Below are 13,249 nucleotides of genomic sequence, written 5' to 3'. Positions count from 1 at the left end.
GTTTCATTTTTGAAGGTGGCTACGTTCTGCTGGGCGGTGCAATCTGTATGGAGCTGCTCACGAAGCAGGGCTGGAGTTCCGCGTACACCGTGGAGGCCGTCATCATGCAGATCGCGGCCACGCTAGTCAAGGGCAAGGCGCGGATACAGTTCGGGGCGACGAAGGTAAGGAGGTGCTTGGTCGGAACGGGTCAAAGAAGTACAGTTTGAGTTGTGCATTTAAATTAGGGGATGTTAAACGTTGTAATATTGGCCAAAATTACTTTTTTCCAATCTTTTTAAATCAAATTTGAATGAAAATACAATTAGTGATCTCGGCCATAACTCAACCAATCGAGACGTTTTTTTTTTCAGCAATTTGAGTCTAGAATTTTGCATAACTCATTTTGATAAATTTTGTAATTTTTCCGTTTAAAAACATCGTTTCAACTTTTTTTTCGCGTGGTAAAAATCGTCCGAAATTCCGCGGAAGCAATCGCTACACACCAATTTCTCATTACTGAAGTCGGTTAAATTTACTGAAATCTGCACTACTAACATTTTCAGTAAATGAAAACATGCTGAAATTTTAGCAAACTTTGACAGCTTCATACAAATTTTAACTGAAATTCAGCGAAAAACTAACTGAAAATTTCAGTAGTGTGCAGTAGCCTGTCCCATTTTGAGGTCATGTCGAGGAATTTTAGGTGCTCACTTCTTAAATGATAGATTATGATGTTAGGAACAATGTTTTCTTAGACAAGCAAAAATAATAAAATACTTTCTCGCACCCCCTAGTCGATTTACTGAAAAAAGTCACTTTTTTGAACAAATTTTCTAAAATCGCTTTGAATCAATACAAAATCTGTTTCGATCAGGTGTGTATTATTTTTTAACGATAGGTTTTTGTCCATAGATTAAGATGCACTATCAATATTGGACCAAAATTTAAGTTTTTGGACTCTCCCAGGCGGATTTGTGTCGAAAAAATCGCATTTTTCGAAACTTTTTTCAGAAATGTTTATTTAATTTAGGGTAGCCTATTTTTCCCAGTGAAACCAATGCATGCAGCTTGTAGGAAATTTCATGGCGAACATTTTTCCTTCTGAGAAAATCCAATTTCGACACTCCAGAGCCGAGATATTTGAGTTTTAGTGAGGAAAAAAGTGCCAATTTTCAAAATTTCTCAGAATTCAGAAGCAAGGCCTACTAATTACACGATGTAGCAAGCATATGTCTCAAAGGTCAGGGTATGCTTTTTTATAGTAGTTTTGGCCGGTGAATCCGAATCAGAAATCAAATTTCGTGTAAACAGTGATGTTTTGGAGCTACACTCTTTTGGAATGTTATTTGCGTGTTTAAGAGGCAGTTTTTGTAAATATTGCTCGGTTTGTTCTAGAGGTCGTATCGAGGTGGATTTAGATGAAACTTTCAGCGTTTGTTTGTCTATACATGAGATGAATTCATGCTAAATATGAGCCCTCTACGACAAAGGGAAGTGGGGTAAAACGGGCATTGAAGTTTGAGGTCCAAAAAACATAAAAAATCTTAAAATTGCTCACATTTTAGTAAAACTTCATGAATTCCAACTCTCTTAGATGCATTCGAAAGGTCTTTTGAAGCACTTCAAAATGAGACATAGACATCCAGAATTGGTTTAACTTTTTCTTAAAGCTTTTGCAAATTACTGTTAAAAATGTTTTTTTTAAACCTCAATATCTTTTTGCAACAGCCAACAACATCCATACTCTTTTAGTTCAAAAGTTAGGGATTTTCATGGGCTATAAGCCTACGGTAATAACTTTTTGGCCAATCGCAGTTTTTCCTTAGTTTTTCGATTTTTCTATAACAAACATTTTAAAACGTTAGTGAGGCATAATTGAACAAAGGAAGCGCGTGGTCGTAAAAAATATTCGGAGTGAAAAGTGATTTTTTTGTGTGTGCCTTTTGATTCGCATTTTTTGTCGTGTATTGTGCGCTGCGAGGAGAAGATTGCCCTCTGAAAATGCAGCGTCATCAGGCATAATTGAACAAAGGAAGCGCGTGGTCGTAAAAAATATTCGGAGTGAAAAGTGATTTTTTTGTGTGTGCCTTTTGTTTCGCATTTTTGTCGTGTATTGTGCGCTGCGAGGAGAAGATTGCCCTCTGAAAATGCAGCGTCATCAGGCATAATTGAACAAAGGAAGCGCGTGGTCGTAAAAAATATTCGGAGTGAAAAGTGATTTCTTTTGTGATTTTCAAAGCCCTTCCTATATCATCGTTGATCGGAAGGCACGGCGTCGGGTGGATTGTGTTTAAATTTTTCGAATAAGGTTTTATTTTTTTGCGGTGAAAAAGCCATTTCTATATAATTATCGAAAGACGCACTGACAATTTGGATCGTTGAGTTAATAGTGGAGCAAAATAACTGTGTGTGAGTGATTTTGTGTGTTAACCAGAAAGACCTTCCCATAGCATCGTTGCTCGGAAGGCTCGCCGACGGGTCTGTTATGAAAGTCCTCCCCATAGCGTCGTAGCTCGGGAGGCATCGAAAAGCCAATACCTTATCCTACTAACCCAAAAAAAAATAATCACGTGATGCTTGAAGGAGATGCTGTGGATTCAACGGTCTCAAGCGGTATCAACAAGTATATAGCGAAAAACTATGTGCTTGATGAGTCTGCAACTCCAACTATCGGACTAACATTCCTCCCATTCGTTGAACTGCAGGCTTCTTGGGAGGGCGCCGGTATTGACTTATAAAGTAGAGATCTTCAGAGGTTAAACAGTGAACGGATGGTTGGCTCCCTGATGATCATTTTTGATTCATTGTTTAACTTCAGCTGATCTGTCGATAACGGAGTAGCAGCTCATTGGCAGTCAACCATGCTCATGCTCTGCTCATGCTCATGCTCAACAAACATTTCAAAACGTTAGTTATTGTCCTGTAGGAATCCATAGCGGCACTTTTTAGTCTCACTTTTGTCATATTCGAAATCCTCGAAAAAAAAAGAAACTTTTTTATTATTTTTTCTTGTCTAAGAAAACATTGTTCCTATCATCATAATCTATCATTTAAGAAGTGAGCACCTGAAATTCCTCGACATAACCTCAAAATGGGACAGGCTTAGAGCGTCCAATTTCCCAGGGTTACAAATTTCCCGGGAAACGGGAAATTTTCAGCCAATTTCCCGGGAAATCCCGGGAATTCCCGGGAAATTTTAAATTTATTGAAAATTGTTATGATCTTGGTTTTAATTAATATTAAGCAAAAAAATGTATCGGACATCAACATAAATTGTTTAAATAAGTGTGAAGATCAATTAACAGCTTGACTGCATGTAAAAAATCATTCAACTACAAGAAAATGTATTTTGGTATTTTTTGATGAGAAATATTAAACTTGCCTCTGTGACCAGTTTATTGAAATGTGAAAAAAAAACATGCAGAAATTATGTTTTTCGTGACAAATACTGGTTTCAGCTCTTGAACAAATGGTAAAGCTTTTTAGTGTTGGTTTTACTCTAAACAACCCAATGTTTTCAAATAAATGAAGCAAGCTTTGAATATATTTTTGCATTTTTTGAGAACAAACAATAGAAAGTAATTTTTATTGATTTTTTGTATTATTATGCAACATGATATAAATTATACGATAAATTAACATCATTTCAGAAAAAATCTTCCATTTTTCACATTTAACCCTCTAACACCCGTAGTTGCACCAGTGCTCCATGATTCTTTTACTTCAAATTGTAATTTCTTAAGTACTAGATATTCAACCAATTAAATTAATTCTTTTTGCACAAATTCGATTTTCATCTCATTTGATCATGGTAAACAAAAACGTAAAACAATCTTAATTTTAATTTGAAGATAAGGAGTTAATATTGTGTTGATGAAATAACATCAATCTTTTAAAAGCTTACCTAATTGTAATAATTTAATACTCATTAAGCAAGATCTATTCCCAGCTGCTTCAAAAATTAATATTATCAGAAATAATTCTGATATCATAATTTCTGATAATCTGATTACTTATGGGTAATTCTCTACCAACTCACACGAAATCGGGAAAAGTTGCCCCGACCCCTCTTCGATTTGCGTGAAACTTTGTCCTAAGGGGTAACTTTTGTCCCTGATCACGAATCCGAGGTCCGTTTTTTGATATCTCGTGACGGAGGGGCGGTACGACTCCTTCCATTTTTGAACATGCGAAAAAAGAGGTGTTTTTCAAAAATTTGCAGCCTGAAACGGTGATGAGATAGAAATCTGGTGTCAAAGGGACTTTTATGTAAAATTAGACGCCCGATTTGATGGCGTACTCAGAATTCCGAAAAAACGTATTTTTCATCGAAAAAAACACTAAAAAAGTTTTAAAAATTCTCCCATTTTCCGTTACTCGACTGTAAAAAATTTTGGAACATGTCATTTTATTGGAAATTTAATGTACTTTTCGAATCTACATTGTCCCAGAAGGGTCATTTTTTCATTTAGAACAAAATTTTTCATTTTAAAATTTCGTGTTTTTTCTAACTTTGCAGGGTTATTTTTTAGAGTGTAACAATGTTCTACAAAGTTGTAGAGCAGACAATAACAAAAATTTTGATATATAGACATAAGGGGTTTGCTTATAAACATCACAAGTTATCGCGATTTTACGAAAAAAAGTTTTGAAAAAGTTACTTTTTGCGTTTCTCTTTGTTTCGTCGTGCGTGTCTGTCGCGAGTGACCATGAACGGCCATGATCGATGACGACCAACTTTTTCAAAACTTTTTTTCGTAAAATCGCGATAACTCGTGATGTTTATAAGCAAACCCCTTATGTCTATATATCAAAATTTTTGTAATTGTCTGCTCTACAACTTTGTAGAACATTGTTACACTCTAAAAAATAACCCTGCAAAGTTAGAAAAAACACGAAATTTTAAAATGAAAAATTTTGTTCTAAATGAAAAAATGACCCTTCTGGGACAATGTAGATTCGAAAAGTACATTAAATTTCCCATAAAATGACATGTTCCAAAATTTTTTACAGTCGAGTAACGGAAAATGGGAGAATTTTTAAAACTTTTTTAGTGTTTTTTTCGATGAAAAATACGTTTTTTCGGAATTCTGAGTACGCCATCAAATTGGGCGTCTAATTTTACATAAAAGTCCCTTTGACACCAGATTTCTATCTCATCACCGTTTCAGGCTGCAAATTTTTGAAAAACACCTCTTTTTTCGCATGTTCAAAAATGGAAGGGGTCGTACCGCCCCTCCGTCACGAGATATCAAAAAACGGACCTCGGATTCGTGATCAGGGACAAAAGTAACCCCTTAGGACAAAGTTTCACGCAAATCGAAGAGGGGTCGGGGCAACTGCTGTGTGAGTTGGCGGAGAATTACCCTTATATATAAACCAAATAATACATTTAATTGAACAAAATCATGTTGAGTTTGTTCATTTATTATTTTTTCAGAGCATTTTCAAAAAAAAATAGTTCCAAAAATTTAAGAAAATGTATACTTCCATTTGAATTTCGGGAATTCCCGGGAAATTTACAAATTTCCCGGGAAACGGGAAATATTTTTTTTCGGGAAATCCCGGGAATTCCCGGGAAATTTTTTCCCGGGACGGGAAATTGGACGCTCTAGACAGGCTAGTGTGCAGTTTCCAAAAAATATTAACTGAAAACGAACATCAGAATTTGCAGTGCACATAAAAGTGGAAAGGTGTTTTTGAACGCAGAAATTACAGATTTTATCCAAATGAATTCAAGGGTGTATTTTAAAGATCCTATAAACATATGAAACACAACAGCTTATAGGACCTTTTCAAAAAATTCTATAGAATTCTGCAAAATTTTGAATCAAATAGCTGGATAAAAGAGTTGTGAAATTCTGAGTGTTCACAGTTTTTATAAAACAACAGTTTTTTTTTTATTTCTTTATTTTGAAAAAGCTGTTAATACGGAAAGTCAGCGCCATACTGAAACCGCGACTCGAGTTTTTGGAAGCACTTTTAAGGAAAACGCCTTAGTTTAAACAAGTTCTGTTTGTTGCAGAGAATACATATAAAGTAGAAATCAATCTGCCGAGCTAATAATTGATTTCAGTTAAACAGAAGTTGTCCAGGAAATGGCATCCCGTTTCACCTTAAAATTGACTTTTGTAAGATTTTTTAAGGAGTTTTCAAAAATCAATCTCTCAGACAAAAAGTTGCCTGTTGTCTCGGAATTTTCAAAATATATAGTTGCTCTCGTGTTGCTCCAGAAAGCTTAAGAACAATTGTTTCAAAAAGTGCTGTAATTTTAGCTTATGACTGATTTTCTTATAGATCGTTGAATGAGTCCTTACGTCGGTCTGACTTTGACGTTGTGCTTACGTTTCCCCAGAGGAGGTTCGTTTGACATTTTCCAGAATTTGCGATCTAGAGAGTCTAGGTACGACATTGCTCTTACGGCCTTTCGTCCCATTTGAACGCGTGTAATGAAAGGTCGTAAGAGCAATGTCAGCGCCGGCCATGATCGTCATTTGGATTCGACCTCAAGGAGATATTAGACTATGTTAAACATACAAACAAACTCGCATTTTTTTCGAGTTTGACAGTTTGTCAAACTCGCAAACTTGCAAAATATATGCAGGTTCTGCAAACAAACAAGGCAGGCAAACTGCCAAACTGTCAAAAAGTGCGAGTTTGTTTGTCCATTTAAAAGCAAAGCAATCCACTTTAACGACCCCCGGGTCTTTTGTGGTCTCTGTTGCAAGTTTCTGCTCAAGGCGTCTGAATGTTATGTGTGGTGAGTCACCCAAAGCCTCTTTTATGTAAATGAACCGACCGACGTTTTACTTCCCCATCCGATAGAAGGCGTTGTTTGTTTGTTTGCCGTAGTCTAATACCTCCTTCAGTTGACACACACGAAGTTGCCACAAAAGAATGTCAAGCTCTACACTCAAACTACCATGCGACATGGCTGCACATGTGGAGACAGCAATCTATCGAATGCAGTCAGTGGAGTCAGAGGAAAATAATCAGAATTGAGAGGATGAACGTGGCAAAAACTAGCTCAGTCAACTGTCACAAAAAATGTCGAGGTTTAAATCATTTATTTTAGACATTTGCAATTGTTAGGCTAGTTTTTTAGTCTTCATTTTTTATTATAAAGAGTTGAAAATTTCGCAATAGGTTCATTTTTCAACATTGAAATTGAGACAATAGTTTTCAAGATATCGCGAGTTGAAAATGAGGGCCGAGGTACCCCAACGGAATCCAGAATATCTCCGGTAAAAGTTAACCATATTTGTCCCCCATCTGACAGTTAACATTATAGGTTAATCTGGATCTTTTGCAACCGGAAGCATCCAAATTGGTCAATTTTACCAAAAGTTATAAGATTTCTAAGAAAAAAATAGGGGTCAAATGGCTACCCGAGTGTTTGAGTGTTAAGGAGGTATTAGACTATGACAAACAAACAAACAAACCTACATTTTTTGACAGATTGACAGCGATCTAGTGATGTTCCAGCATGTACGAATGCGCTGGAAAGATAGAACACCAAGATCCCCAGAACTTGGATCTCAGTTCAAACAGTCAACAGTCAACATTAGCCACCAACGGCGCCCGCCATGTCAGTTTGTAGATCACGTGGCGGGTATGAGACAGAAATGTTAGTAAGCACAGGTTGCTACTAGGGCAGCTACTTTAAATGTGCTTACAATCCACAAGTGCCAGAAACCTGAAAATTTGTTAGTGGGATAAGCAGTTTTGGTCTGGATTCATCATAGAAGATGCGACCCAAAAATCGAATGTTTTTTTGTTTAAAGGTTTGAGCTATTAATGTCAGGGCTTTTCATTTGTTGTTAAATTTTTAATAAAATGGTTGAATCTTAGACAGCCGGCTGTGGATAGATAAAACCTAATAATTACTAAGGTGTTGAACGCACAATCCTTCAATATTTAAACTTTTAATTCTTAGGGTAATAAATGAAAGGTTTTGCGACGAGATAGGAGTAAGTAAGCTACGGACCTAGAGGACTTAAAAAATCGATTTTTTTTTATTAACCTCCCACCATACACACAGACATTTGCTCAAAATTTGATTCTGAGTCGATATGTATGCGTAAAGGTGGGTCTAGGAGGTCAAATTTAGAATGTCATTTTTCGAGTGATTAGCTATTCTTCAGTGAAGTGAGGAAGGCAAAAAAAACCACCATTTTTGCAAATTGTGAAATTTATATTTATAGCCTTATAAATTTTAATAGGGACTTATGGGACCCCAAGACGAATCGAATGAGGCCAATACGGTAAAAATCGACTCAGTCAGTGACGAGATATTCCAGTGACATTGATTTGATACACATTTCTACATACAGCCAAACACACAGACATTTGCTCAGCTGGTTATTCTGAGTCGATATGTACAAATGAAGGTAGATCTTGGAGGTCTAATTAAAAAGTTCATTTTTCGAGTGATTTTAGAGCCTTTCCTCAGTAAAGTGAAGGGCAAAAATGTAAATTTAAAACTCCAACAACTCAAACTGGTGGGAAATTTTCCGAGGACTCCGAATATGTTGAAATTCAGACCAAAAAGTAAAGTCATGTATGTCTACTGGGCAATCGTTACCTGTGTGAGAAGTTTGTTATAGAAAAATCGTAAAATTATGAGAAAAAGTGCGATTGGAATTTTTTTCCAACTTTTGACCTCAAGGAATATGGGTGTTGGAGGCTGTTGAAAACAGATATTGGGATTTTAAAAATATCCTTTTAATGTTTTTAGGACCTCAAACTTTTTTGCCCGTGGAAATCCATAGCGCATAGTAAGTGGTAATGAGAAAGTACTGTAGCGTTTGGTACGGTATGTCCGCGCCTTCTTCACCCCTTGATGATTCTATGAAAGTGGGTTCCGTTCACAAAATCCGTCTTATGCGATTAACACAACGCAGTAGGCCTGGCCTCTTTGTTGAGTGTAGTCAGTTTAAGAGGCCTTTTAGAAGCTGTAATTGGTGGAATTCCATGGCAAATAAAAAAATCAAATAATAAAACACTTTAATTCATTTTATGTTTTGCACTTCCTCCTATTAATGTGAGCTTAGTCTCTTTCGCAGGGCCAGTACAGCTTAGCGCGAGCGCAGCAGAGCTTCAAGTCGCTCGTCCAGATCCACGAGAAGAACGGCTGGTTCACCCCGCCCAAGGAGGACGGATAAGCGGCATCCGATGTCGAACGCCACCACCACCACCACCACCAGTACAGTACAGTACGAGCAGCGAGAATCACTTTTAAAAACTACTTGCGCAGCAACTGCAACCGCTCTTCCGTCGATTCTTTTTTTTTTTGAGTTTCAAGTTTTAGTGACACAAGAAGGCAAGCATTACCCACTCACACACAGTTTACAAACGCAATGAAAAACAAAGCAAAACTTACTATCACAAAACAAAAACATTTAACTATTTCTATCAATACAGCAAAGCAAAGCAAGAAGCAGCAATTTTTTAAGTTTTTTCTCGTTTCTTCATTGTGTGGTGTACTTAAAGAACAACAACAGCAACAGTATGTAGTAAGCAAAACAAACAATATACATAAACAATAGCGTGTAGCAAAGTAAAAAGGTAAAACAAAACCATGCAGCGGTCGTCCAACTGTGCTGCAGAATGATTGTGTGCGATTGATGGATGGTGTGTGAGTGAGTGTGTGAGCGAGTGTGAATTTTGAGCGAAATACTGAAAATAATCAATAGTAGATAATACTGAAATCGAGTGTTCGTTTAGCAAGAAATAGGAGTGAAAAGATATTTACGTGAATGTGTTGTACATTTAGGACGGTAGAAACGACCATACTTTCAGATTTTTCCTTTAATTTTGACAAAATCGTTCGCTTCGGAAACGATGGCGAAATAATAAGCTACAAACACACAACTACAATGGAAGAAGCTCTTCTTCAAACAATTTGTGTGATTGCGTTTACAAAATATCAGGATTCCAACCAAATCGAGAAAAAAAAATAGTAGAAAACCCGACAACAAGCCACATCTTAGAAGCAAATCAGCAGCAGCAGCTTTCTCTTAAAGAGAATGATTAGAGTTAATCCGACAGTTTTGCGCGTAGAATTTATGCCGGATCCCATTTTTATTTGAACCTCGACAGCAGAATTAAAATAACACTTATTCTGTGGTCGTAAAAAAAGTATGGTTTTGTTAAATTAAAAAACTTGTAAAGAAACGATCGAAAACGAGTTAAACATAAACATTGGATGAATGAGAGCAAGTAAAGAAACAATCTTAAAACAAAGCTGCGAGCGTGAACAATTGTAAAAAAAAAAACATAAATGAATCCTTTCAAACTCTAACCGTGTAAAATAATTAACTTTTATTCTCAGCAAAATACACACAAACAAACACACTCTACATTTATAAAACATTTTTTATCATTTGTGAATGGAGGAATAAAAACCACAGTAAAAAGAAGACGAAAAACTGCATAATCCATTCACCCAAACCCAAACCCACACACCAACAGTCGTGTGCGGGCGGACTATACGAAATAGAGGAGGTATTTCTGATGAAAACAGATTAAAAGTCAGCAATACAGTGAAAAAATTGTTTTCCCCCTTGCCGGCGGCGCGGGAGTGTGGTGAGACCAGAGAGTGGGTTAGTGAGCAAGATAAATCCACGCGAAAAGTAACGATTAAGAAGAGAAGAGGAAAAAAGTTTTTCATCAGACTGTGAAATATGTAAAATAGAGAGAAAGAAAAACAATGAAGATGATGAAAAAAAAATGAACATGAAAACATACAATATAAGCATAGTTTATATTAATACAAGTAATAAATACAATTCTGAATTTCAGGAATGAGAAAAATAAAACTACAAAAAATGTAAAACAAATGTGCTTTTCTTTCGTCGAAATCTGCCTTGTTAAAAAAACATTGAAAAATGTTTTCTTGAACCATAAAACTTTGCTTTATAAGGCTGGTATGCAGATCGGAAGAAACGCAAAACTCCATATAAAAAAAACGCTCAAGAAACGGTCAAGGAAAGGGCCACGAAAAGATTTTTCTTAAACGGTACGCAGCTGAAAAGTAACAGAAATGAAAAAAAAATGCGTTTGACGTTTCTTCGCGCGGTGCTTGTTTGCAATATGTTGTGATGAAACTATTCAAGAATTGTAATTTTCCTTTTTGAATGCGACTGATATTTAATTACAAAAGTTCTAATAATTTTGCATTGGATATGTGGCGGAGTCTGTGGACTCGCCCTTTGCGTCATTAGTCGTGTCATCGTAGTGACAGTTTGATGTCCGGTGTAAATAAAGAGTCAGTCTGATTTTAACCTGTACGTAACCGGTCGTCTTTATTTCGATGCGCCCTCATTGCGATTATCCACACTGGTGACCCCGACGACTAAAGTTAAAACTGAAGGCAAAATGCCAGAGGCCGAAACAAACACGGATGCGAACGAGGAGGCCGCCGGAGCCGAGAATGCCGCCGTGGCCGCATCGGTAGCTGTGAGGTTACCCGATTTCTGGCGCAACGACCCCGCCATGTGGTTTGCACAGGCTGAGGCCCAATTCGCCCTGGCCGGCGTTGTTCGGGACCACACGAAGTATAACCACATAGTGGCCAAAGTGGACCAGCAGACAATTTGCCACATAGCGGACTTGGTCACTGACCCTCCTCTAACCAACAAGTATCCCGCAATCAAAAGTCGGCTCATTTCCCGTTTCGTGATGTCACCTCAAGGCAAACTCGAACAACTTCTCGGTTCGTGTGACCTCGGTGACATGCGTCCCACACACCTGCTGGCCAAAATGCAGGAGCTGTCAATGGGATTGAACGTCAACCCCGAATTGCTGAAGATGCTGTTTCTCCAGAGGATGCCGGCGAACGTCAAAGCGATACTTGCCATCAGCGACGGGAGTTTGACCAAGTTAGCGGAGATGGCGGACAAGATGCTGGAGTCGGCGTTGAACGTTGCCGCTGTTGCTGCGAATCCCGGTCCAAGCAGACAAGCCGTATCAACAGCTGCGCACTCGGAGGATATGTCAACAGACGATTTGCGCGAACAAGTTGCTTTCCTGACGGCGGAGGTTCGGAGGATGCGGACAAGATCAACTTCGAGGGGCCGATCTCTATCGAGGTCCGGGCGCTCTGCGGAGGAGATCTGTTGGTACCACAAGAAGTATGGTACTCGGGCCACAAGGTGTAGACAGCCGTGTCAGTTTTCAAAAAACTGAGTGATCGTCCACCTGTTTCGGCGGAGGTGGGCGGCCTATCGCAAAGTCGCCGTCTTCTGATCTACGATCGTTCGAGCAAAACAAAATATTTGATCGACACTGGGTCGGACGTGTCAATCGTTCCGGCTCAAATGTCAGACAAACGAAACCCAACATCTGACATCCAGCTTCACGCCGCAAATGGAAGCAACATCAAGGTCTACGGCTCTCGCTTCGTAAACACCGACCTTGGCCTACGAAGGAAGTTCTGCTGGAATTTCCTGATTGCAAATGTGGGGATGGCAATAATTGGCGCCGACTTCCTCGCAAACTTCGGTCTTCTCGTCGATTTGAAGAACCATCGCCTCACCGACGGGAAAACAGGACTGCAGTCATCGGCTGGATTGACATCTGCGGCTGTTTTCGGCGTGACTACGGTTGGGTTCGACCATCCGTTTCGAGACCTTCTGCAGGAATTCCGGGTTATCACCGTTCCGAACTCGATGCAAACAGCTGCAAAGCACGACGTCAAGCATTTCATCGAAACAAAAGGCCCCCCCGTTGCATTCAAGGTTCGTCGCTTGGCACCGGACAAGGTCGACGCAGCTAGAGCGGAGTTCAAGGTTATGTGCGATCTTGGAATAGCGCGTCCTTCATCGAGCAGCTGGGCAAGTCCTCTACATTGTGTCCCCAAGAAGGACGGACAGTGGCGTTTTGTGGGTGACTATCGCGCGCTCAATAAGGTGACTGCCCCAGACAGGTATCCTGTTCCTCATATACACGACCTTTTGTATGCGTTCCAGGGAAAGTCCATTTTTACAACGTTGGACATGATTCGCGCCTACCACCAAATCCCTGTGAACGAGGAGGATATAGAGAAAACGGCCGTAATCACACCGTTCGGCCTTTACGAGTTTCCCAGGATGCAGTTCGGCCTATGCAACGCGGGGCAGACCTTTCAGCGGTTCATGCATAAGGTGCTCGGCGACCTGGACTTCGTCGTCGTTTACATGGACGATATCTGTATTGCATCTGCCACCGCGGCGGAGCACAAGCAGCACGTGCGGAAGGTTTTCGAGCGCCTACGAGATTTCGGATT

General features: G+C 38.9%; 2 protein-coding genes across 5 annotated transcripts in view; one reads left to right on the top strand and one right to left on the bottom strand.

The window, feature by feature from the left end:
* The window catches only part of LOC120414403 (ubiquitin-conjugating enzyme E2 Q2), a 52,712-nt gene extending 41,889 nt beyond the window's left edge, over positions 1-10,823 (top strand). For 3 of the 4 annotated variants that reach the window (XM_039575582.2, XM_039575580.2, XM_039575581.2), the window contains exons 7-8: positions 16-164; positions 9,036-10,823. In XM_039575582.2, coding sequence (XP_039431516.1) covers positions 16-164; positions 9,036-9,146 — 260 coding nt within the window. In that variant the 3' untranslated portion in view covers positions 9,147-10,823. The remainder of the gene's footprint in view (positions 1-15; positions 165-9,035) is intronic. The other variant, XM_039575583.2, reaches the window with a different exon arrangement.
* LOC120414391 (5'-nucleotidase domain-containing protein 1) overlaps positions 1-13,249 on the bottom strand; it is a 313,824-nt gene that overhangs the window by 136,618 nt on the left and 163,957 nt on the right. The gene's annotated exons all lie outside the window — the stretch shown is intronic.

Source organism: Culex pipiens, chromosome 3, assembly GCF_016801865.2.
Source record: "Culex pipiens pallens isolate TS chromosome 3, TS_CPP_V2, whole genome shotgun sequence".
Taxonomy (NCBI): Eukaryota; Metazoa; Arthropoda; class Insecta; order Diptera; family Culicidae; genus Culex; species Culex pipiens.
Note: the sequence above shows the minus strand (reverse complement) of the source record. Positions and strands in the feature narration are given on the sequence as shown.